Source organism: Natrix helvetica (assembly GCF_964273705.1).
Source record: "Natrix helvetica genome assembly, chromosome: Z".
NCBI lineage: Eukaryota > Metazoa > Chordata > Lepidosauria > Squamata > Natricidae > Natrix > Natrix helvetica.
This window is the reverse complement of record NC_138554.1, coordinates 1,695,972-1,720,366: the sequence shown is the minus strand read 5'-3', so window position 1 is coordinate 1,720,366 and position 24,395 is coordinate 1,695,972. Positions and strand designations below refer to the sequence as shown.

Sequence of the window (24,395 nt, the reverse complement as noted above, 5' to 3'; positions counted from 1 at the left end):
AACCTCCCTACTTGGAACAACTTATATCCTCCGACGTTACCTTAAGAGTTCCTGGGTCCTTGGTTGGGACTCGAGCTGTTGAGCTACCAGCCAGCCCCAAAGGCTGTGAATCTCACCAAAGATTAACTATTACTACTACTACTACTACTACTACTACTACTACTAATAATAATAATAATAATAATAATAATAATAATAATAATAATGCATTAACCAAAGCATTTTTAGTTGCATTTACAGAAACAATCTCAAATTCTCCACTGTTTCTCAAATTTAATTTCGTTTGGATTGGGGGGGGAGGGGGGAGCTCAACCTACAAGGTTCTTGCTCATTCCGGCATCTGTTCGGGAACAGCGTTTCTCAAATCTTGGCCCCTTTAAGACGAGTCGACTCCAACTCCCAGAATTCCCCAGCCGGCGTGGAATTCTGGGAGTTGAAGTCTGCCCATCTTAAAAGGTCTGCCCGCTTGAAAAACCTGGCCCGGAGGCAGGATCTGGGGCCCAAACCACTCCGTCAAAATCGTTTTGGGAAATCGAGGAACCAGATGGAGGCTGAGGGACACCCCCCCCTCCCGCCACTCAAAGCCCCCGCATCCCCTTCCTCAACAGACCCGTTGCAAAGGCAAAACAGAAGCACAAGTGCTCATCTCGTAAATTCCACGGGAATTCGGCTTCCCGGCATGGGCCGAAATCATCAATGCTCCTGTGTCCACCCCAAAGGTCAGCGGGTTACGGAGTAACCGTGCCCGTCCAGATGTCCGGCGGCCTGGCCTGGGCAGCGCTGTACACCAGGGACACCTTGGCAGATGGTGGCTTTGTGGCGCAGCGAAGATTTTTGGGATTCTCCGGTGCCACGAGTCGTGCACTGTTCCGTGGGACGGGACCCCCTGGCGGCCACGGGGCCTCTGCCGCTCTTCTTCCGGGCCTCCCCATCTTGGTTGGTGCCCGCTTTGACCAATTGCCTCCTTAAGCTACTGGATCCCTCTCTGCAGTATAATCTGCCTCTTTAATCGACTGGATCCTTCTGCGGTACAGTTGGTGCCCACTTTGACCAACTGGCTCATTAATCTACTGGATCTCCCCCCGCTGAACCACGGTGCCCACTCCGTCCCACGGGCTCCTTGGCGTACTTGGCCCCTCTCTGCTGTGCGATGGGTCCCTCCTCTTCGTCGGCCGGATGGCAGCTGATGTTCTGGGCGGTGATGATGGCGATGCTGCCCAAGATGACCCCGGCCCCCATGATGTCGAAGGGGGTGACGGCCTCCCGCAGGACGTAGTACTGGACCGCCAGGGTGACCACCACTTCGGAGTGCAGGACGGCGCACACCAGTGCCGGGTGGGCCTTGGTCACGGCGTAGCTGGCGCACAGGAAGGAGAACAAGGCCAGGATGCAGATGGAGACCACGTAGAGCCAGGTGTAGAGGTCCAGGGTCATGACTGGATCCTGCAGGAGGGACATCATCGGGCAGCAGACCAGGCTCCCCACCACGCCGAAGAGGAACGCCACGGTCATCAGCTTAGCCGGGAAGTCCAGCGTCCGGAAGATGACCAGCCCCAAGGCCAAGGCCACACCTCCCGAGCAGGCCAAGACGTAGCCGAAGGTGTCGTAGATCTGGGTGCTTTTGTCCAAGCTCAACAGGTCCGGCACTACCATGATGAGCAAGCCCAGCGTGCTGCCCACCAGCCCGAACCAATCGTAGCCGGTCAGCCGGGTGTTCTCGATACAGAAGGCCAGCAGGACGGAGGAGATGGTGGAGGAGCCCTTGCGCACGGTGGCGGCGTTGCCGCTGGGCACCATCATGAAGGAGCTGTAAGCGCAGCCGATGGAGATGACGTTGACCACCGCGTGGAGCAAGGTACGCTGGCGGACCTCTGGCGGCCCGAAGCACGGCACTTTACGGAAGCGCAGGTAGCCAGCGAAGAGCAGGTGGAGGCAACAGCGGAAGAACAAGATTTCCAGGGACGGCATCCCTGAGGCCTCGTTGACGATGCGGGTGAAGGGTGCCACAAAGCCGGCGGGCACGCCGCCTCCCAACAGGGCCACCAGCAGCCCTTTCATGCTCTCTGAGAGGCGGTAGCGGTGCCAAGCGGGGCGGCGAGGAGGCGGGGCCGGAGAGCACGGCGGCGGGGAGAAGCGCAAGAGATCGGACACCGTCCAGGCGGCCTTCGCGGAGGGTCCGGGGTCCGAGGCCATGGGGGGCATCTCTGGGGAGCGATGGGACCCGGGGCCCTTCCAGAACAGAAAACCGACCTGCAGGAAAAGATTGTACACAATTGTCGGAAGCGGTACACGGTCTTTGGTTTGGGCAAGGGCTGGACTAGAAGACCTCCGAGGTCCCTTCCAACGCTTATTCTGAAGAGGCAATGGGGAGGGATTGGTCAAATAAGCCACTAGGGATGGTGCAATGGAAGCTATTCTTGTCTGGTGTGGCGTTGCCATCTTGACTTTTCACACTTACGATGATCGCTGCCGGATCAAAATTTGGGTGCCCGGCAACTGAATCGGTTGCAGTGTCCCCTCGTCACATGATATCACCTTTTGCGACCTTTTTCTGACCAGCAAAGACAATGGGGAAGTTGGATTCAAAGGAACAACCCCGCGATTGACTTAACAAGTATGGCGATTCGCTTAACAACCGTGGCAAAAATTTCATCAACTGGGGCACTTAAGGGGTGTCTAGCTTAATAGTGAAAATTGGGGGGTCAGGTCCGGTTATGAGGACTACCTGTAGACCTGCAAAACAGCTGTCAATGACATTTTTGTTTCTAGTCAATGACATTTCTAATCAATTACATTGTCTAGTCAATGACATTTCTAATCAATTACATTTTCTAGTTAATGACATTTTTCTAGTCAATGACATGTTTCTAGTCAATGACATTTTCCTAGTCAATGACATTTCTAATCAATTATATTTTCTAGTCAATGACATTTCTAATTGATTACATTTCCTAGTCAATGACATTTTTGTAATCAATTACATTTTCTAGTCAATTACGGTACATTTTTCTAATCAATTACATTTTCTAGTCAATGACATTTTTCTAATCAATTACATTTTCTAGTCAATGACATTTTTCTTGTCAGTCTGTGCTGTTCTAAGTTCTATGGGAGGAAAAATTGGTTTCCCTTAGGGATTTATTCCGAGGACTAGAAACTTGGCGTTCTTTTTCAAAGCCAAACCAGGGTTCCTGGCGCAGCGCGAAGGTCACCAGCTAACCAAGGCCGCACCCAGCTAGGATCCAATACAATCTGACATGGGTGTCACTTTCCATCCTATCACTCCCGTCTTCAAATCCCTCAGAATCAAAGTCAGAAGGGACCTCGTAGGTCATCTAGTCCAACCCGCTTTCCAAGCTGCTGCTTCTTGCGCAATATCCCGTGCCCCATTTTTTTTTCTATTAAAAGAGTTCGATAAACCAACATTCGTTGTGTATCTCGGCCTGGCTTTGGAAGTGTGGTTTTTTAAAAAACAAAACGCATTAATTCAGATTTTTACACAGGAGGAAGGCACGCAGGTTGTCGATCAGAAAGGTCGACAGTTCGGGCAGTTCGAATCCCTAGTACAGGTCTCCTGCGTGAGCAAGGGGGGTTGGACTAGATGACCTCCAAGGTCCCTTCCAACTCGTTTACTGTTTGCTGTTTCTCCATCTGCAGGAAGGCGCTGTGTGGGAGGCCAGCAGGAGAGAGCAAAGGGCATGGGGAGAAGGGGGGGGGGGAAGACCCCCTACCACGGGGGAGGGGGAGACACACCCATCTCTCACCTTGACCCAGCAGCCCCTCCTGGACCACCAAACGGGGGACAAACACTTCAACCGCACACTGGCCGGGCTCCCTGGGCCTCGGAAGCATTGTGAGGTCATTGTGGATTCCTGTGACCTCAGACCCTCCAAACAGAATGATAAGGATCTGGAAGGGAGCTCGGAGGTCTTCTAGTCCAACCCCCTGCTCAAGCAGGAGGCTCTTCTTCAAAAACCTCCCGCGTTGGAGTCCCCACCACGTCTGGTGGCAAGCCGTTCCACAGGTTGTCTTCACTTGTCATTTCTCTTTCCTTAGCTGCTGGGCGGGGGTCCCCACCTGACGCCCCCCCCAGCCAGCTAGTCGGAGACCCTCGGGATTTGCCCTCCCCCTTCTCCAGGGTGGCTTTCGGCAGCTGGCAGAAAAGGGGCACAGGGGGTGATGCCCCCTGGCATAACACTCAGGCCCTGACATGGCTGAGCTAAATCGCCCCCGGGACAGCCAGCGTGGATCCCCCTCCCCTGGTGTGGTCCATGGGGGCAGGGGGTGGCATCCCATGGCAGAAGGCTCTCTGGGCAGACCCACACTGGGCAAGACCCCGACCAGCCACTTCGGTTCGGGTGTTTGCGTGTGTCTCGGTGTGTACGCGTGTGCCTGATCATTGCAGGGGTGGGTGGGGGGACGTCCCTTGCCCCCATCCCTGTTGGAAGCTGACCCCCCTCCTTTTTCCCTCCTGGGCAGCTGGCATCAGCAGGGCACGCTTTTTTATGCCAGGGCTGTCTCTGCTTCTTTCCTCTCTCCTCTTCTTTCCTTTTCCCCCTCCTCTTCCTTTCTTCCCCTTCTCCTCTTCCTCCCACTCTTCTTCCCTCTTCCTCCTTCCACTTCCTCCACTTCCTCTTCCCCCTCCTTTTCTCCTTCCCCCTCCTCTTGTCCTCCTGCTCTTCCTCCTTCTCCACTCCACCCTTCTCCTCCTCCTTTGTCCTCTTTCTCTCTTCCCCACTCCTCTTCCTCCTCCTCTTTCTCTTTTTCCTCTCCGTCTCCTGTCTTCCCCCCTCCTCCTCTCCCTCTTTGTCCTCTTCCTCCTCCTTTTCGTCTTTGTCCTCTCCTCTTCCTCTCTTCCCTCCTCCTCCTCCTCTTCTTCCTCCTCTCCCTCTTTGTCCTCTTCCTCCTCTCCCTCTTTGTCCTGTCTTCTTCCTCTCTTCCCTCCTCCTCCTCTTCCTCCTCCTCTCCCTCTTTGTGCTCTCCTCTTCCTCTCTTCCCTCCTCCTCCTCCTCTTCTTCCTCCTCTCCCTCTTTGTCCTGTCTTCTTCCTCTCTTCCCTCCTCCTCCTCTTCCTCCTCCTCTCCCTCTTTGTGCTCTCCTCTTCCTCTCTTCCCTCCTCCTCCTCCTCTTCTTCCTCCTCTCCCTCTTTGTCCTGTCTTCTTCCTCTCTTCCCTCCTCCTCCTCTTCCTCCTCCTCTCCCTCTTTGTCCTCTCCTCTTCCTCTCTTCCCTCCTCCTCCTCTTCTTCCTCCTCTCCCTCTTTGTCCTCTCCTCTTCCTCTCTTCCCTCCTCCTCCTCTTCCCCCTGCCTTCCTTCTCCCCTCCTCCTCTTGGTCCTCTTCCTCTCTTTCCCCCTCCTCCTCTCCCTCCCTCCCTCCCTCCCTCCTCCCCCTCCGCCGTGCCCGAGGGCCGCGCGTGCCCGTGTGCGTGGGGAGGGGGGGCTGGGGGAGAGGGGGTGACGTCAGAGGGGGCGGGGGGAGCGTCTCCCGGGCCAGCCGAGCAGGAGAAGCGGCAGAAGCGGCGGCGGCGGCGGAGGGAGCAGCATGCCCGGCGGGGCCAGCCGCCTCCATCTTGCGCTGCCCCCGGACGGAGGGCCCCCAGGCCGCCAGGTAGGACGGAGGGAGGGGGGGAGCCCCCCCAAAAGCCCCCCTCCACCAGCAGCTGCGCAGCCCCCCCCCCACAACTTCAGCCCATGGGAGGGGGGCTCCGGACTCCGGGGGGGGAGGGGGGAGGAGTGGGGGGGCATGGGGGGGCTGCCTGCTCCTCTCCCCCGGAAGTCAGTCTGGGAAGATTGGGGGGGGGACACACGACACCCCTCCAGAGTCCCTCTCTCCTCCCCCCCTTCTCTCTCTCTTTCCCTTCCTTCCCCCATCCCTCTTTCCTTTCTCTCCACTCCCCCTTCTTTCCTCCCCTCCTTTCTTTCCTTCCCCCTTCCCTTCTTTCCCCTTCCTATTTCCCTTTCCTCCCTCCCTCCCTTCTCTCTTTTCCTTCTTCCATCCCTTTCTCCCTCTTTCCTTTCTCTCCACTCCCCCTTCTTTCCTCCCCTACTTCCTTCCTTCCCTTCCCTTCCCTCCTTCCTTCTCTCTCTTCCCCCTTCTTTCTTTCCCCTTCCTATTTCCATTCCCTCCCTCTCCTCCCTCTCCCTCTTTCCTCCCCTCCTTCCTTTCCTTACCCCTCTTTCCCTTCCCTCCTTCCTTCTCTCTTTCCTCCCTCTCCTTCCTCCTTCCCTCCCTCTCCTTTCTTCCTTTCCCCCTCCCTCTATTTCCTTCCCTCCCTCCCTCCTTCCTACCCTTCCCTTCCCCTCTTTCCTTCCTCCTTTCCTTCTCTCTCTCACTCTTCTTCCTTCTCTTTTTTCTTTCCTTCTTCCATCCCTTCCTCTTTCCTTCCTGTCTACTCACCCTTCTTTCCTTCCTATTTTCCTTCTCTCTCTTTCCCTCCTAATTTCATTCCCTTCTTTCTTTCCCCTTCACTCGCTTTTCTTTCTTACTTCCCTTTACTTTCCCTCTTTCCTTCCTCCTCTCCCTCTCTTTCTCCCTTCCTTCCTTCCTTCCTTCCTTCCTTCCTACTTTCCTTCCCTTTCCTTCTTTCTTTCCCCTTCCTATTTCCCTTCACTCTCTTTCCTTCCTTTCCTTCCTTCCCTTCCTGTTTTCCCTTCCTCCTTTCCTTTTCTCTCTCTCTCCCTTCTTTCCTTCCCTCCCTCCCTCTCCTTCCTTCCTTCCTTTGCTTCCCTCTTTTCCTTCCTACTTTCCTTTCCTCCCTTCCCTTCCTCCTTCCTATTTTCATTCCTACTATCCTTCTCTCTCCTCCCTCCCTCCCCTTCCACCTCTCTTTCCTTCCTTCCTTCCTTCCTTCCTTCCTTCCTTCCTTCCTTCCTTCCTTCCTTCCTTCCTTCCTTCCTTCCTCCCTCCCTCCCTCCTTCCTTCCCTCCTTCCCTTTCCTTCCCCTTCCCCTTCCCATTTCCCTTCCCTCTCTTTCCTTCCTTTTCCCTTCTTTCCTCCCTCCCCTCTCCTTTCCCTCCCTCCCTCCTTTCCTTCTCTTCTCTCCCCTTCCCCTCTTTACTTCCTACATTCCTCCTTCCCACCCTCCCCCTTTCTTCTTTCCTTCCCTCTTCTCTCTCCCTCCTATCTTTCTTCCTCCTTCCCTTCCTTCCTTTTCTTTCTCTTTTCTTTTCTCTCCTTCCCTCCCTCCCTCTGTTTTCCTCTCCCAAACAAGCCCAAATTAAATCCTCCCCTTGTTGTGTGTGTGTGTGTGTGTGTGTGTGTCATCTTCTAAAAATCATAACTCCCCCCCAAAAAAACGTCCAGTACCATCCCCCTCCCCGTCCCCCAGAAGATCCCAGGTGCCAGGACCCCTGCGCCCCCCATGGCATCCCCTCCGCATGCCCGTCTCACGGCCTTCGCCCTGGCCTCCTGTGCCCGCCTATTACAACTGCTGCTCTCCCTCCCTGCCATGCCAGCTTCCCCTCTGACCAGGACAGAGAGCCACCCAGGCACCCCCGGGCGAGGAGGGGGCTTCCCAGCTGTGCCCGCTGGGTACCGGAGTCCCCACCCCTCCCCGTCCTCCTCCTGCCCTGTGCCAATTCGGAGAGTGCCAGTGGCCTCCCACAGGGGTCGTGCCAAGGAGGCCCCTTGGATGTGGCAGCGGGGCGGAGGGGGGGGGGTAGAGAAGACCCTCCCCCATGGGCCTCTGTCACCCCCCCCCTCCCCTCCGTTTGACCACTTGGGCAGTTTTTGCCCTCTTTGGTCATCCAGCTCTGAGCCGGACCTCAAGGAGGTCAAACCAAAATGGCTTGTGCGTTTCGTTTGGGGTGGGTTTTTTTTTTGCAAACCATGTTTGCAAGCTTTTCGATACACCATGGCTCCATGTGGGGTAGATCCCCCCCCCCTGCCCAGCTGTAACCCCGCAGTGGCTGTTTTCACACTGGAAAACCGGCCGACGCTTCTCCTCCTTCCTTCCTTCCTTCCTTCCTTCCTTCCTTCCTTCCTTCCTTCCTTCCTTCCTTCCTTCCTTCCTTCTCCGCATTTTGCAACTCCCTTCGGCTGCTTCCCAATTTTGCTGCGTTGCTCCAAAATTTCCTCCCCGGAGAAACGCACAGAGGGAAGGGGAAGAGCGGGGATGGCGGAGGGAAGGGGGGAAGGGGGGGGACGGACGGAAAAAATAAATAAATTCGATAGCCACACCTCCTCTGGCTAATTTTTTTCTTCTTCTTTTCCCCTGCATTTCCTGGCCCTTTTGCGTCTCTGGTTTTTTTGGCAGCTGCGGTGTGCAACTACACAACATCACCCGCCTTAAATGTCTATTTTTTTCCCCACTCTTCCCAAAAAACACCTTTTGCCTTCCTTTTCTTCTTTCTTCTTTCTTTTCTTCTTTTCTTTTTTCTTTCTTTCTTTCCTTCTTTCTTTTTTTCTTTTCTTTTCTGCTTTTCTTTTTTCTTTTCCCTTTTCGTCTTTCTTTTCTTTTTTCTTTCTTTTCTCTTTTCTTTTCTTTTTTCTTTTCTTTTCTTCTCTTTTCTCTTTCTTTTCTTCTCTTTTCTCTTCTTTCTTTTCTTCTCCTCTTTTCTTTTCTTCTTTTTTCTTTTTTTCTTCCTTCCATCCATCCATCCATCCATCAATCCCTTCCCTTCTCTTCCTTCCTCACTTCCTTCTTCTCTTCTCTTCTTTTATTTTCTCTTTTCTTTTCTCTTTTCTTCTTTTCTTTTCTTCTTTTCTTTTCTCTTTCTTTTCTTCTTTCTTTTCTTCTGCTGCTTTCTTTCCTGCTCTTCATTGCTATTCTTCTCTCCCCCCCCCCGGCACCTCCCGGGAGTCGCCGTGTTAATTTGCGAGAGTGCTTACACAAACACACACCCGTTACCGGAGGGGGGGGCGTTGGAAAGGCAGGACCGGAGGGGGGGTTCGGTGTGGGGACGTGGGGACCACGCCGCCGCCGTCACGGATGCTAAAGTCGTCGTTTTTTTTCCCTTTTTGTGTTTTCATTTTTCTCTAAACATGGCTGGGGGGGGATGGACGGAGAAACATGTTGGGTTGCGTAACTCGGAGGCAGGTGTGAGTACAGGTAACCTTAGGCTCACAAAGGCACAACTGAGCGCGCAAAGGTCATAAAACTGCCTTTTTCCTAAAAAGTCCCTTTTTCCGATCCCCGTCGTAGCTTCCCACGGTCCCTAAATGAACAGGTTGTACGTTGGGACCACAACCGAGGTTCCTATTGTTGAGCAAGACGTGTGTTCAGTGAGTTCTTCCCCGTTTTACGACCTTTCTTTCCCACCGTTGTTAAGCGAAGCGTTGTCACTGTTCAGCCAGCCTACCCAGTTTTTAAGTGACTCTGATTTCCCCCCCCCCTCCCCATGGACTTGACTTATGAGAAGGTCGCAAAAGGGGATACTGCGACCGTCGTAAGGACGAATCGGTTGCCAAGCGCATGGATTTTGAACGCAGGGATGCTGCGAAGGTCGTAACTCTTTTCTCAGCGCCGTTGTAACTTTTAAGCGGTCACCAAACGAAGCATTATAAGTGGAGGATTGCCCATTCAGGCAATATATTGCTTATAACCACAACCGAGCCCAACATTTCCTCTGCTAAAGTGAGACATTGAGTTTTGCCTCGTTTTACGACCTTTCTTGCCACCGTTAAGTGATTTCGCTGCGGTTTTTCAGTTAGTAACACGGTGTGTTGTTAAGTGAAACCCACATCTTAGCTGTTAATTTATTAGCTCGCTTGTTAAGTGAATCTGGCTTCCCCATCGACGGAAGGTCGCAAAAGCGGATCGCGTGGCCCTGGGAACACTACGGCCGTCGTAAATACGAGTCCGTTGCCAAGCGTCCGAATTTTGATTCCCTGACCAAGGGGAGCCCGCGATGGTCGTAAGTCTGAAAAACGGTCGCGAGTCACCTTTTCCCCCCAGTGCCGTTGTAACTTCAAACGGTCGCTAAATGAACCGCCATAAGTCGAGGGTTACCTGTGCAATTGCCGTCACGCACCGATTCAGAGACTTGGCTTTTTCCTCTGGTGATATTAAAAACAAAGGCGTCGGGACCGGACAAAGATTGCGGCAAAGTAGAGGGGAGTAAGGATTCGGTACGTCAAGGCGCTAGATTCATGGGGGTGTGTCGTCTTACGGCGCTGGGTCTTGCGGCAGGCGGAGACAATTTTGACTTCCCTAGGTGTGTAGCGGGATGTGGTGGCTCAGACGCCGAGCTTGTCGATCAGAAAGGCCGGCGGTTCGAACCCCTAGTGCCACATAACGAAGGGAGCTCCCATGACGTGTCCCAGCTTCTGCCAAGCTAGCCGCACGAAAGCACGTCAAAAATGCAAGTGGAAAAAGAAGGAAGGTTCCGTGAGTCTTTGGCGTCGAGTCATGCCGGCCACATGACCACGGAGATGACTTCGGCCAGCCCTGGCTCTTCGGCTTTGAAACGGAGATACAATACAATGCAATAGCAGAGTTGGAAGGGACCTTGGAGGTCTTCTAGTCCAACCCCCTGCCTAGGCAGGAAACCCTATACCGTTTCAGACAGATGGCTATCTGACATCTTCTTAAAGACTTCCAGTGTTGGGGCATTCACAACTTCTGGAGGCAACTTCTGTTCCACTGATTAATTGTTCTAACTGTCAGGAAGTTTCTCCTTATTTCTAGGTTGCTTCTCTCCTTGATTAGTTTCCACCCATTGCTTCTTGTTCTACCCTCAGGTGCCTTGGAGAACAGTTTGACTCCCTCTTCTTTGTGGCAACCCCTGAGATATTGGAACACTGCTATCATGTCTCCCCTAGTCCTTCTTTCTCTTAAGCTAGACATACCCAGTTCCTGCAACCGTTCTTCATATGTTTTATCCTCCAGTCCCTTAATCCTCTTTGTTGCTCTTCTCTGCACTCTTTCTAGAGTCTCCACATCTTTTCTACATCATGGCGACCAAAACTGGGTGCCGTATTCCAAGTGTGGCTTTACCAAGGGATTGTAAAGTGGTATTAACTCTTCACGTGATCTTGATTCTATCCCTCTGTTGATGCAGCCTAGGACTGTGTTGGCTTTTTTGGCAGCTGCTGCACACGGCTGGCTCCTATTTAAATGGTTGTCCACTAGGACTCCAAGATCCCTTTCCCAGTTACTACTATTGAGCAAGGTACCACCTATACTGTCCCTGTGCATTTCGTTTTTCTTGCCTAAATGTAGAACCTTACTCTTTTCCCCATTGAATTTCATTTTGTTAGATAGTGCCCAATGTTCAAGTTTGTCAAGATCCTTCTGTATCTTAAGCCTATCTTCTGGAGTGTTGGCTATTCCTGCCAGCTTGGTATCATCTGCAAATTTGATGAGTTCCCCATTTATTCCCTCATCCAAATCATTGATGAAGATGTTGAAGAGTACTGGGCCCAAAACAGAGCCTTGGGGTACTCCACTGCATACCTCCCTCCATGTAGATGCAGTTCCATTGAGGACTACACGTTGAGTGCGGTTGGTCAGCCAGTTACGAATCCATCTGGTGGTGATGCTGTCCAACCCACATTCTTCTACTTTATCTAGTAGTAGGTTATGGTCTACCTTATCAAAAGCCTTACTGAAGTCCAAGTAAACTATATCAACAGCATTCCTCTGGTCCACTAATTTTGTCACATTATCAAAGAATGCAATAAGATTAGTCTGGCATGATCTGTTTTTGACAAATCCATGTTGGCTTTTGGCTATTACTTTGTTTGCTTCTAGGTGTTCGCAAATTCGTTGCTTGATTATCTTTTCCAGAATCTTTCCTGGTATTGATGTCAGGCTGATAGGTCTGTAGTTTCCTGGATCTAATTTTTTCCCTTTTTTGAAAATGGGAACCCCATCAGCTCTTTTCCAGTCCTCTGGTAGTTCCCCGGTGTTCCAGGATCTCTGAAAGATATAATTCAGTGGTTCTGAGATCTCATCTGCCAGTTCCTTCAGAACCCTGGGGTGTAATCCATCCGGTCCTGGTGATTTGAACTCGTCTAGGGTAGACAGGTGCTCACTTACCATTTTCTTCCCTATTTCAATTTGTGTTCCTAATCTGATTTTTGTGGTGCTGCTTTTGGTAGGTTGGACTGTTTTATCCCTTTGTGTAAAGACAGATGCAAAGCATGAGTTAAATAGCTCTGCTTTCTCTCTGTTGCTTGTCACCTTCTTGCCACTTTCTCCCAGCAATGGACCAATTGTTTCCTTAACCCTTTTCTTGTTTTTAACATGTTGGAAGAAGCTTTTTTTGTTATTTTTTATTTTTGTGGCAAGCCTTTCTTCATTGTGAGCCTTAGCTTGCCTCACTTCATCTTTACAGGCTCGGGCTATTTGCTGATATTCTGCCTTAGTTATGCCCCCCCCCCCTCCACTTTTTATACTTATCTTTTTTGTCTTTCAATTTGTCAGAGAGTTCTTTATGCAGCCATGCTGGTTTCTTTTGGGAGCTGTTATTTTTCTTCTTCATTGGTATTGCGCTAGACTGGGCTTTTGTAATCTCGTTTTTCAAAATTTCCCAAGCTTCTTGAGTTGTTTTCCCCTTGAGGATTCTCATCCATGGAATTTTTTTCCCAAGCTCTCTCTAAGTTTTATTGAAATTAGCTCTCTTAGCTAATTCTAGACTCTAGCTTCTAGTCTCTAGACTCTAGTTTCACTTTGTTCTACTACTTGTGTTTGCATAATGTTGAATTCCAATATTGCATGGTCGCTTGCCCCCAGGGTTCCTGTGGCTTCAACACCTTCTATCATTTCCTCTCTGTTAGTGAGAATTAAGTCCAATATGGCTGATCCCCTTGTTTCCTTCTCTACTTTTTGGGAAACAAAGCTGTCTGCTAAGTTTGTTAGGAACCTGTTGGATCTTCCACTTGGTGCAGAGTTTGTTTCCCAGTTGATGTCAGGATAGTTAAAATCCCCCACTACTTCCTACATACCTTAGTTAGCTGACTAGCAAAAAGTTCAGCTACTTCCTCTGCTTGGTTGGGTGGCCTGTAGTATATATAGACCTAGGGCAATGTCGTTTCCCTCCCAACCTTTAATATTGACCCAAATGCATTCAAGATAGTTCTCATCATTGTTGTGCTCTATTTCTGTATATATAAGCAGCGCCCCCTAGAGTCAGGAACAGCTAGCACAGGGGAACCTTTATCTTCTAGGTGTCCCTGCAGATCCAGGCCTGTTTTAATAGCAAGGTGGACACTGGCGAAAGATTTTTCTCAGTGTGTGTTTCTCAGGTGTGCACAACTGCCTAAAAGTTCAGGTGAGGGGAAGAGTTTGCAACGTGTGTGTGTGTGTGTGTGTTCATTACACACACACAAACTCACACACACACAAACACACACACACACACACCTGAATCGGACGCATCTCGGGGAAACAGATGCATTCCCAAAAACCCATTTCGTTTTTTGTACCCAGAACTCCTGGCTGGGAAAATTGCACACCTGGCCTGCTCCCCCCAAATCCGGGGACCCTTCCAGAGGTGTGGGCATCGGGCCCCTGAATCCCGGTGTGCCAAAGCCGAACCTTATAGCTGTCACCCATTTTCAAAGGAGGCGAGCAGGGGCGATAGGGGGATAGGCCTGTCATTCTTCTCCAAATGCAAGCAGCTAGAAACTTTAAAAATTCGCCACGACAAAAGTTGTGGGTTTGCTTCAGGGTGGTGTTGTGTTGGCGAAAGTTGTAGGTGCTTTGTCACTGGAGGCTTTTAAGGAAAGATTGGACAGGGAATCGATCTGAAATGGTCCAGGGTCTCCTGCCTGAGCAGGGGGTTGGGCTAGATGACCTCCAAGGTCCCTCCCATTCTATGACATATTCATGTCAAATGTCCCAGGGTCTTCTGCCTGGGAAAGAGGTTGGGCTAGATGACCTCCAAAATCCCTTCTATTCTATGACATACTCATGTCAAATGGCCCAGGGTCTCCTGCCTGAGCCGGGGGTTGGGCTAGATGACCTCCAAGGCCCCTTCCAACCCTTGTTCTTCTGCTATTCTATCACCCCAGATCAATTAACCAGTAGAACAGCTTGCCACCAGAATTTGTGGTGGCTCTGGGTGTTTTTAAGAAGAGAGTAGAGAGTCACTTTTCTTCCACACATCAGGGACCACTAAATTCATAATTTTAAATCCCGCAGACCACCAATACGATTTTTTTAAAAAAAAAGAAAGATAAATAGGTTTTAGTGCAATATAAAAATGCAAATAATTTTTCTGAGGACCACCGGTTGAGCAGGGGGCTGGACTAGAAGACCTCCAAGGTCCCTTCCCACTCTATTCTGATTGATTGATTGATTGATTGAGCAAGGGCAGGAAAATAAGCATGGCAGGGAGTGCTCAACTGAACGACAAAAATTTGAGCCCCCAATTTACGTTGCTAAGTGAAACATTCGTTAAAAGAATTTTGGCTCGTTTTACGACATTTCTCGCCCAGGTACGTTTAAGTGAATTGCCGCGATGGTTAAATTCGGTTGCGGTGCGGATCCCGCTACCCCAGGATTCTGCGACCATTATAAATACGAGTCAGTTGTCAAGAGTCTGAATTTTGATCGTGGGACCACATGGTCGTAAGTGTGAAAAATAGTCGTAAGTCCCCTTTTTTCTATCTGGTTGTAACTTTAAACCGTCATTGAACAGAAGTTGCCTCCAGAAGTTGTGAATGCCCCAACACTGGAAGTCTTTAAGAAGATGTTGGGTAGCCATTTGTCTGAAACGGTATAGGGTTTCCTGCCTAGGCAGGGGGTTGGACTAGAAGGCCTCCAAGGTCCCTTCCAACTCTGCTATTGTATTGTATTGTATTAGATGAATGAGGACAGCCTGTCATAACAAACCTGGACTAGATGACCTCCAAGGTCCCTTCCATTCTGTGGCTTAGTCACGTCAAATGATCCAGGATCTCCCGCCCGAGTAGGAGAGTGGACTAGATGACCTCCAAGGTCCCTTCCCACTCTATTCCGATCGATCACTGTGTTTTCCCCGGAAAATGTTTCCGTCTGGAGCTCGTTCAAGGTTACTTCCCTCCTTCCTGCCTTCTCGGATTTTTCCCCCCCCCCTCCACTGGCTGTTGTTTTTCTTTCTTTCGTTCCTTTCCTGCCAATTCAAGCCGGCCTCTTCGGCCGCTCTGAGGAGAAGAAGAAGAGAAAGGTCATCGCGATGAAAAGCTTCCCGGCTGAGCCGGACGCCGGTTTTTCCTCCGTTTGGCCGGCTCGGACATTCTCTGACCTTGGACGCAAATTAAATCAACATTTATTATTCTTTGCAAACCAAAAAATTCAAACCGGCGAAAAATGCAGTCCTCAAATTACAGCCGTCCGTCGAGTGATTCCAATGGGGGGGTGGGAGGTGGACTTAAGACCGCTTCCCCTCCCCCCATTTTAAAACCATCAAAATTCAGACGCTCGGCCACGGACTCGCACTTACGACGGCCCGGCGATCCGGCAATTTTGGCGACCGTGGGAGGAGCAAAGCCAACGGCGGGGTTAGGGGAAGTGGGGGAAACTGGCTTCACCGAACAACCGTGGGACTCTCGTTAACTGCCGTGGTGATTCACTGAACGACGGGGAGGGGGCGAGGAAGGACGTAAGGCGGGGCAAACATTTGACGCCGTTCATAAGCAGTGGAAATGTGCGCTTCAGTCCTTTATCCGTTGTTTTGAGGCTGGGGGGGTTGCAAAGAAGGATTTGCAGCAGCCCCGAGACGTAAACCAGGATGCCTGTTGCTTCCGTTCGCCGCCGGGGAAACTCAAGACAAGTTGTGGCTTGCATTCAACATGGCTTGTTTACGGATTTCCATTTTTTGTTCTCCCCCCCCTTTGATTGGGGAGGGGTCCAGGCCCTTCCGTGTCTTCTCACCCCAGGAATGCGGAGTGACTGGTCCTTCCTTGGTCTCCTTGCACGAAGAAGCGCCTGGAAAGGGGGGGGGGGAGATGTGTCATTTAAAACACACACACACACACACACAAGTACACAAAGGCACATTGTTGTTGGAGAAGGCTTCGGAGCAAAGTTTTGCGCCGTCCGAACAGAGGGTGTGGCGGGCACAATTGACTTCCTGTTTGGCACTGGCTGTTTGTGTGTGTGTGTGTTTTTTTGTGTGTGTGTTTTTGTGTGTGTGTGTGTGTGTGTGTGTTGCAGGAGAGGGTGTGTATCGTTGTGCGTTTAATCCGAGGTGTGGGATTCCGGGAGCTGGAAATCCCACCCAGCTTAAAAAGTTTTCCAACTTGGAAAAAAAACAACAACTTCCCACCGGTCTGAAGGTAGGCAAGTCCTCGTCTTACGATGGCTCGTTGAGTGACCCTCTTTACGACGGCGCTGGGGAAAAGGGACTTAGGACCTTTTGCGACACACAACACACACACACACACCGTGGTTGCGTGATCAAAATTTGGACGTTCGGCCATTGTTTTATGTTTATGACGGCCGCCGCGTTCCCCCCAGGGTTCCGTGATCCCCTTTTTGCGGCCTTCTGATGAGCAAAGTCAAGGGGGGGGATGAGCAAGTTTCGCTTAACGACTGTGTCGCTAACTCAACAGTGGCAGTGATTCACTTAATGACCACTGCAAGAAAGGTCGTAACATGGGGCGAAAGACACTTGACAGATGTTTTGCTCAGCAGCAGATATTTGGGGTTCCATTGAGGTCGTAAATCAAGGACTACCGGCAGAGTGTTGGATAGGATGTGATAAGCAGTGGTGGGTTTGTACCAGTTTTACTACTGGTTTGCTCAGGCAGTGCTACTGGTTCCAATGAAATGGGCCAAACTGGGAGCAAACCTACCTGTGATGATAAGATAGGTTAGAAATAAGAATAAGATGTATAATGATGATATATATACGAACCCAATACCTAAGAGTATTTCGTGTAAAACGAAGGAATAACAACCACGGTGGAAGAATGACTATACAATGCTAATAATGTATTTATGCTTATTCAATGGATAATTTGTGATTTGATATACAATGGTAAGTGGTGGGAAGAATAGACTAGAAAATAGAAAAGAAAAGAAAATTAGAATAGAATAGAAAACAATAAAATAGAAAATGGAATAAAAAATTAGAATAGAAAGCAGAATAGAATAGGAAATTAGAATAGAAAAGAATATAGAATAGAATTAATAGAACAGAACAAATAGAGAATAGAATAGAATGAATAGAATAGGATAAAATATAATAGAACAGAAAATAGAATAGAATTAAGAATAGAATAGAAAATAGAATAGAATAGAATATAGTATAGTATATATAGAATAGAGCAGAGTAGAATAGAAAAGAATATAGAATAGTGGAATAGAATTAATAGAATAGAATAGAGGATAATAAAATAGGAAAAGAAAAGAATATAGAATAGAGGAGAATTAATAGAATAGAAAAAAGAATATAGAATAGAGGAGAATTAATAGAATAGAGGAGAATAGAATAGAATAGAAAAGAAAAGAATAGAGAATTAATAGAATTGAATAGAGAATAGAATAGAATAGAAAACAATAGAGTAGAATTAATAGAATAAAATAGAATAGAATAAAATAGAGTAGAATGGAATAGAAAAGAATATAGAATAGAGTAGAATTAATAGAATAGAATAGAGAATAGAATATAAAACAGAATAGAGTAGAATTAATAGAATAAAATATGGAATAGATTAGAATCGAGTCAGACGGGACCTTGGAGGTCTTCTAGTCCAGCCCCCTGCTCAGGCAATACCATTTTCAGACCAAGGCTTGTCCCATCTTTTCTTTAGAAAAAAATCGCTGCTTTATTTTTTTATTTTATTTTTTGTCCGCTGGTTTCTGAAAAACCAGGAACAACATGATACCATAACCGATTTAGCCAACAACGCATTTCGTCTGGTGGAAAAACAAAAAAAAAACAACCACCAGCGTTTCCATTGGCTCCGGAATGCGGCGAGGTTTGGATGGAGTAATCCTTTTTCTTTTTCTTTTTTTCTTTTTAAAGGAACAACCGCCTCCCTTTCTGGAGTGTGTGTGTATGCGTGTGTATCTCCTCTCCTTCTATCCATTCGTGCTTCGTTCTTTGCTCGTTTGCTAATTCAGCTCATCATCCTGATGGGTTTTGGGGTTTGTTTGTTTTTTTGCAGCTTTCAGGATGCTTTGGAGCCCGGAAATGCACACACACACACACACACACACACACACACACACACACAAACGAAGGTTTGGGTGTTTCAGTGGTGACACCTGGTGTTGTTTTCTGGTTAATGATTTGCGAGGCTTTGGCTAATCCTTTATCCCTGCCCGATTGGAAAGGACGCTGGCTCCCTTTGCGGCTACTGATTAGGGTTTGGATCTGTTGCGACGTCCAGAACAAGCCAGGATAGCTGTACACACACACACACACATCGTCATCTGGCTGCTGCATTCTTTGCTCGCTTGCAAAACTGAGGGCATCCGGGCCTTCAGTGGGCTTGCAGAATTAATCCGATTTTTACGCCACACTTCATCCACGTTGCGGCCGACACACTTCGCAACTCCTCGTCCTCATGTCACAACTGCCACCAAGCTGGGTCCAAGATCCCTGAACCCTGAATGTTGGCTAGTCTGAGATCCAACTGCCGGCCTTGATCGGGCGAGGTTTTGGATGCGGATTGCGTTCAGATGTGCTTCACAAGGCGCAAAAGCGAATTTTCAATACATTTCCTATTCAAATAATAGACACTTATCATACTCCAGAATTGACATGATGTGGGCTACAATGGAACTGAGCTGTAATATGCGGAAACTTGGGCAGATCACAATCCAATCATAATTAAATGGAAAGGACAAAGAAAGAGATCCAGGTGGACATTAAATAACGCGATATTAAAAGAGAAGGACTTTGGGATCCTGGGATTTTTTTTTGGCCTAGGCCTTTGCCTGTATTTTTTTTAACAGAATTGGTCATTGGAGGGGGGCCTTGGAGGTCTTCTAGTCCCACCCCATTTCTATTGTTCGGAGGGGCGTTTCCTCTGTGAGTTTGCCCTATTTCAGGGGTGTCCAAACTTGGGAACTTTAAGACTTGTGGACTTCAACTCCCAGAATTCCCCAGCCAGCCATCTCTTAAAGTTCCCAAGTTTGGACACCCTTGCCCTATTTGATGTCCTTCCGTGCCGGAGTTGTTAAGTGAATCGCCGCAGTTAATAAATTAGTACCACGGTCATTAAGTGAATCTGGCTTCCCCGTTGACTTTGCTTGTCAGAAGGCTGCCAAAGGAAATCACGTGACTCCGGGACACTGCGGCGGTCGTAAACACGAGTCAGTTGCCAAGAATGTTAATTACGGGGATGCTACAATGGTCATAAGTGTGGGAAAACGGCCATAAGTCACTTCCCCCCCCCTGTGCTGTTGTAGCTTTGAATGGTCACTAAGTGAACCGTCATAAGTCGAGGATGACCTGCACCACTTCAGACAAATGGTTGTCTAATGTTTTCTGGAAAAAAAACTTCCAGTTCTAGTGGCAAGTCGTTCCACTGGTGCATTGTTCTCACCATTAGGAAATTCCTCCTTCGTTCTAGATTGCTTCTCTCTTTGAGGGATAGAAATGGAAATAATAGAAACAAAACATCAGAGTTGGAAGGGACCTTGGAGGTCATCTAGTCCAACCCCCTTCCCAGGCAGGAGACCCTGGGCCATTTGACATGCGTATGTCATAGAATGGAAGGGACTTTGGGGGGTCATCTAGTCCAGCCCCCTTCCCAGGCAGGAGACCCTGGGCCATTTGACATGAGTATGTCATATAATGGAAGGGACTTTGGAGGTCATCTAGTCCAGCTCCCTTCCCAGGCAGGAGACCCTGTACCATTTGACATGAGTATGTCATAGAATGGAAGGGACCTTGGAGGTCATGTAGTCCAGCTCCCTTCCCAGGCAGGAGACCCTGCACCATTTGACATGAATATGTCATAGAATGGAAGGGACCTTGGAGGTCATCTAGTCCAACCCCCTTCCCAGGCAGGAGACCCTGCACCATTTGACGTGAATATGTCATAGAATGGAAGGGACCTTGGAGGTCATCTAGCCCAACCCCCTTCCCAGGCAGGAGACCCTGGGCCATTTGACATGTGTATGTCATAGAATGGAAGGGACCTTGGGGGGTCATCTAGTCCAGCCCCCTTCCCAGGCAGGAGACCCTGGGCCATTTGACATGAGTATGTCATAGAATGGAAGGGACCTTGGAGGTCATCTAGCCCAACCCCCTTCCCAGGCAGGAGACCCTGCACCATTTGACGTCAATATGTCATAGAATGCAAGGGACCCTGGAGGTCATCTAGTCCAACCCCCTTCCGAGGCAGGAGACCCTGCACCGTTTGACGTGAATATGTCATAGAATGGAAGGGACCTTGGAGGTCATCTAGTCCAACCCCCTTCCCAGGCAGGAGACCCTGTACCATTTGAGATAAATATATAACATGCTCAGAATAGAGCTGGAAGGCACCTTGGTGATTTTCTAGTCCAGCCCCCTACTCAAGCAGGAGACCCTACACCATTCCTGGCAACTGGTTGTCCAGTCTCTTCTTCAAAACCACTCGTGATGGAGCACCCATAACGTCTGGTGGCAAGCAGTTCCACTGGTCAATGGTGCTCCCTGTTGGGAAATTCCTCCTTAATTCCAGGTTGCTTCTCTCCTTGATTAGTTTCCATCCATTGTTTCTTCTCCTGCCTATGCTTTGGAGAATAGGTGAACCCCTCTTCTTTGGGGTAGCCCCTCAAAGATTGGAAGACTGCTATCATGTCTCCCCTACTCCTTCTCTTCACTAGACTAGCCAGGCCCAGTTCCTGCAACCGTTCTTCCTATGCTTTTATCGTCCGGTCCCCTCATCCTCTTGGTTGCTCTTCTCTGCACTCTTTCTAGAGTCTCAACATCTTTTTTGTAATGTGGGGACCAAAACTGGGTGCAGGATTCCAGGCGTGGCTTTACTAAGGCTTTGCAAAGCGGCATTCACACTCGGATCTTGTGCGAGTTTTGCTTCTGTTTCTGCGACCTTCCTTGCCATGGACATTAATTGAATCGTTGCGGTTTTGAAGGGAATTGCCCCGTTGTTAACCGAATCGGGTCCCCCCCCCCCAATTGGTTTGGCTCGTCGGAAGGAAAAGGGACCCCGTAACCAATCGTAAATTACAGGGAGCATCACTTAGCGACCGAAGTTACAGGAAAAAGTGACTTATGACCATATTTTTTCACACTTACGACCATTGCAGCCTCTCCTGGTATCAAAATTTCAGCCGCTTAGCAACTGACTCCTATTTATGACGGTCGTCCCCTTTTGCAACTTTTTGAGACCCTGAAGTTCATTTAACGGCCGTGTGACCAACGTAACAACTTCGCTTCACAACCGGGGCAAGAAAGATGGTAAAATGGGGCTTAAGCGATGTCTCGCTCAGCGACGGAGATTTGGGGTCCAGTTGTAGCCGTAAGAGGAGGTCTACTCGTATAGGATTTCCTCCTTGAGCAGGGGGTTGGACTAGAAGACCTCCGAGGTCCCTTTCGCCGATAGGAGGGTGGCGCATTGCGCACAAAATCTGCCATTTCGGGTTGCCGAACATTTTCAATTTTTTTTCCCCCGGAGTTCCTCTCGGCTTGAAAGCTTTTGCCGTAGAACAGATATAGAGGAGAGAAATCCTAATATTATTTTTAGTGCTTGGATGATGGCACCGTTGGCGTTTCACAGCTTCCGTGCTTGTGAATCCAGTGGCATTCCTCGCAAACGTTTCGGGGGAAAGGAGGTTAAAAATACAGAAGTTTGTTTTTTCCCCTTTCTATTCTTAAGCGTCGGTAATTTAACCAAAGGATTTACTCCAGCTGGACAACTTGGACCAAAGGGGTGGATTTCAACTCCCAGAATTCCCCAGCCAGCTTCCCCTAGCCCAGGGGTGTCCAAACTTGGGAACTTTAAGACTTGTGGACTTCAAGTCCCAGAATTCCCCAGCCAGCCATGCTGGCTGGGGAATTCTAGGAATTGAAGTCCACAAGTCTTAAAGTTCTCAAGTTTGGACACCCCTGGGCTAGGATATTTGGGCTGGGCCTTTGGGGATCACTCCGCTTGGGTGGTTTTCTCGTAGACGTTTTATGACCCAACTAGGGAACGTCATCAGTAGCATCAAGTCCACAAGTCTTAAAGTTCCCAAGTTTGGACACCCCTGCCCTAGCCCACCCTTCAAGAGATGTGCTGAAAATGACCAAAAACATTCCAAGAAGCCGCGATCCAGATGGCTGGGGAATTCTGGGACTTGAAGTTGGTCCCTCTTGTCCAAGTTGCCAAGCTGGAGAAAAAAAATGCTTTGACATGAATGAGAATTTTTTTTAAAAAAAACTTTTATTTTGACTCTCCATCCCGGCTAACGCTTGTCACGAAATTATCCGACGTTTGCAAATGTTATTTATTGTTTTTCTCTCTAAACTGCGGCTCTTCGTTGCTTTTTAAACCCCCCCCGGGGGGGGGACACCGCTTCCCCCTCCCCCAAAAAACCCAGGGTGCCTGAAGCTTTCTATTCTATTTCTCCAAACATCCCCCCCCCACCCCAGGGTTTCCAAGCTGTTGTATAATAAGGAATATAATTTTAATCGAAGCCCTTCCCGGAAGGTCCAAAATATCCCGTGCTTTTTTTCATGTTTCCTCCCTAAGGTACAGTAGTTTGGGCCTGTCTCTTGTAAAGATTGAAGTGCAAACGCCATCCTTGGTGTGCAAATATTCCCCAGGACGGTCCCAAATCTCTCTGGGCAGACCCAGCCGCTGTCCCCAGCCCACCTTTCAGGAGATACGCCGAAAATGACCATAACATTCCAAGAAGCCGCGATCCAGATTTTGGCCAGTTAGACACAGGCACCCACACACACACACCCCGCTGCCCCCAGCCCACCCTTCAGGAGATACGCTGAAAATGACCACAAACACTTATGACTTAGATGGGAAACTCTGGATGTTGTGGCTGTTGTTTGACCTCGAACGTGTCGTCCCTGCGATGGGAGCGGAAAAGCTTTGGCGAAAAGCAAAACAAGTCAAGCCGGAGATAGGTTTGCAAAAAAAAAACAAAAAAAACAAAACAGAAACAAGCCAGCCAGCCAGCTGCCGGGCTGTGGACAAAATGCAGATTATTTTGTTATTCCAACCGTCGAAGGGAGGCGGGGGGCACTCGGATCTGCGAACGGTTTTGATTTGGGGTGAGGGGGCCCCTCTCTTGTCTGTCTGTCTGTCTATATGTCTGTGTATCTATTATCTTTGTCATCTATTACCTACTGTCTTTCTATCTATCATCTATCTATATCTATCTATCTAATCTATCATCTATATCTATCCAACCATCCATCTATTTATATCTATCTATCTATCTATCTATCTATCTATCTATCTATCTATCTATCTTTATCTATCTAATCTAATCAGTCAATCTATCTATCTATCTATCTATCTATCTATCTATCTATCTATCTATCATCTATATCTATCCATCCATCCAACCAACCATCCATCTATTTATCTATATCTATCTATCTATCTATCTATCTATCTATCTATCTATCTATCTATCTATCTATCTTTATCTATCTAATCTAATCAGTCAATCTATCTATCTATCTATCTATCTATCTATCTATCTATCTATCTATCTATCATCTATATCTATCCATCCATCCAACCAACCATCCATCTATTTATCTATATCTATCTATCTATCTATCTATCTATCTATCTATCTATCTATCTATCTTTATCTATCTAATCTAATCAGTCAATCTATCTATCTATCTATCTATCTATCTATCATCTATATCTATCCATCCATCCATCCAACCAACCATCCATCTATATCTATCTATCTATCTATCTATCTATCTATCTATCTATCTATCTATCTATCTATCTATCTATCTATCTAATCTATCATCTATATCTATATATCCATCCATCCATCCAACCATCCATCTATTTATATCTATCTATCTATCTATTATCTCTCTCTCTTTATCTCTCTCTCTCTCTATCTGTCTACCATCTCTCTCTCTCTCTCTCTTTATCTATCTCATCTATCTATCATCTATTTATTTATCTATCTACAACCTCTCTCTCTTTATCTCTATCTACCATCTCTCTCTCTTTATTTATCTCATCTATCTATCTATTTATCTCATCTATCTATATCTATCTATCTATCTATCTATATTTCTATCTATCTATCTATCTATCTATCTATCTATCTATCTATCTATCATTTATCTATCTACCATCTCCCTCTCTCTTTATCTCTATCTATCCATCCATCCACCCACCCACCTACCTATCTATTTATCTATTTATTGTCTGTCTGTCTGTCTGTCTGTCTGTCTGTCTAGTCCAGTGATGGTGAATCATTTTGGCAGCAAGTGCCCAAACCAGAATGCCCTTGGATGTGAGTGTGCGCATTCACCGCATCATTTCGGGCCATTTTCAGGTCTTTTTCCGGGCCGTTTTCAGGCCAAAAACT

At 48.5% G+C, this 24,395-nt stretch overlaps 2 protein-coding genes across 4 annotated transcripts in view; one reads left to right on the top strand and one right to left on the bottom strand.

Moving 5' to 3' along the window:
* Nucleotides 1-592: 592 nt before the first annotated feature.
* Nucleotides 593-8,669, bottom strand: LOC309381606 (solute carrier family 35 member G3-like). The gene is made up of 2 exons (XM_081932781.1): nucleotides 8,177-8,669; nucleotides 593-2,250 (listed from the first exon to the last, which is right to left on the bottom strand). The coding sequence occupies exon 2, from the start codon at nucleotides 2,200-2,202 to the stop codon at nucleotides 1,063-1,065; it is 1,140 nt and encodes a 379-aa protein (XP_081788907.1). The 5' UTR covers nucleotides 2,203-2,250; nucleotides 8,177-8,669; the 3' UTR covers nucleotides 593-1,062.
* Nucleotides 5,422-24,395, top strand: part of LOC309381605 (zinc finger and BTB domain-containing protein 4-like) — a 32,640-nt gene continuing 13,666 nt past the window's right edge. For all 3 annotated transcript variants that reach the window (XM_081932780.1, XM_081932779.1, XM_081932778.1), the window contains exon 1: nucleotides 5,422-5,605. The gene's annotated coding sequence lies outside the window, so the exon portion shown is untranslated. The remainder of the gene's footprint in view (nucleotides 5,606-24,395) is intronic.

What these genes read in the sequence shown, in the direction of transcription:
- LOC309381606 (XM_081932781.1), bottom strand. Translation starts at nt 2,202, where the DNA reads ATGCCCCCCATGGCCTCGGACCCCGGACCCTCCGCGAAGGCCGCCTGG.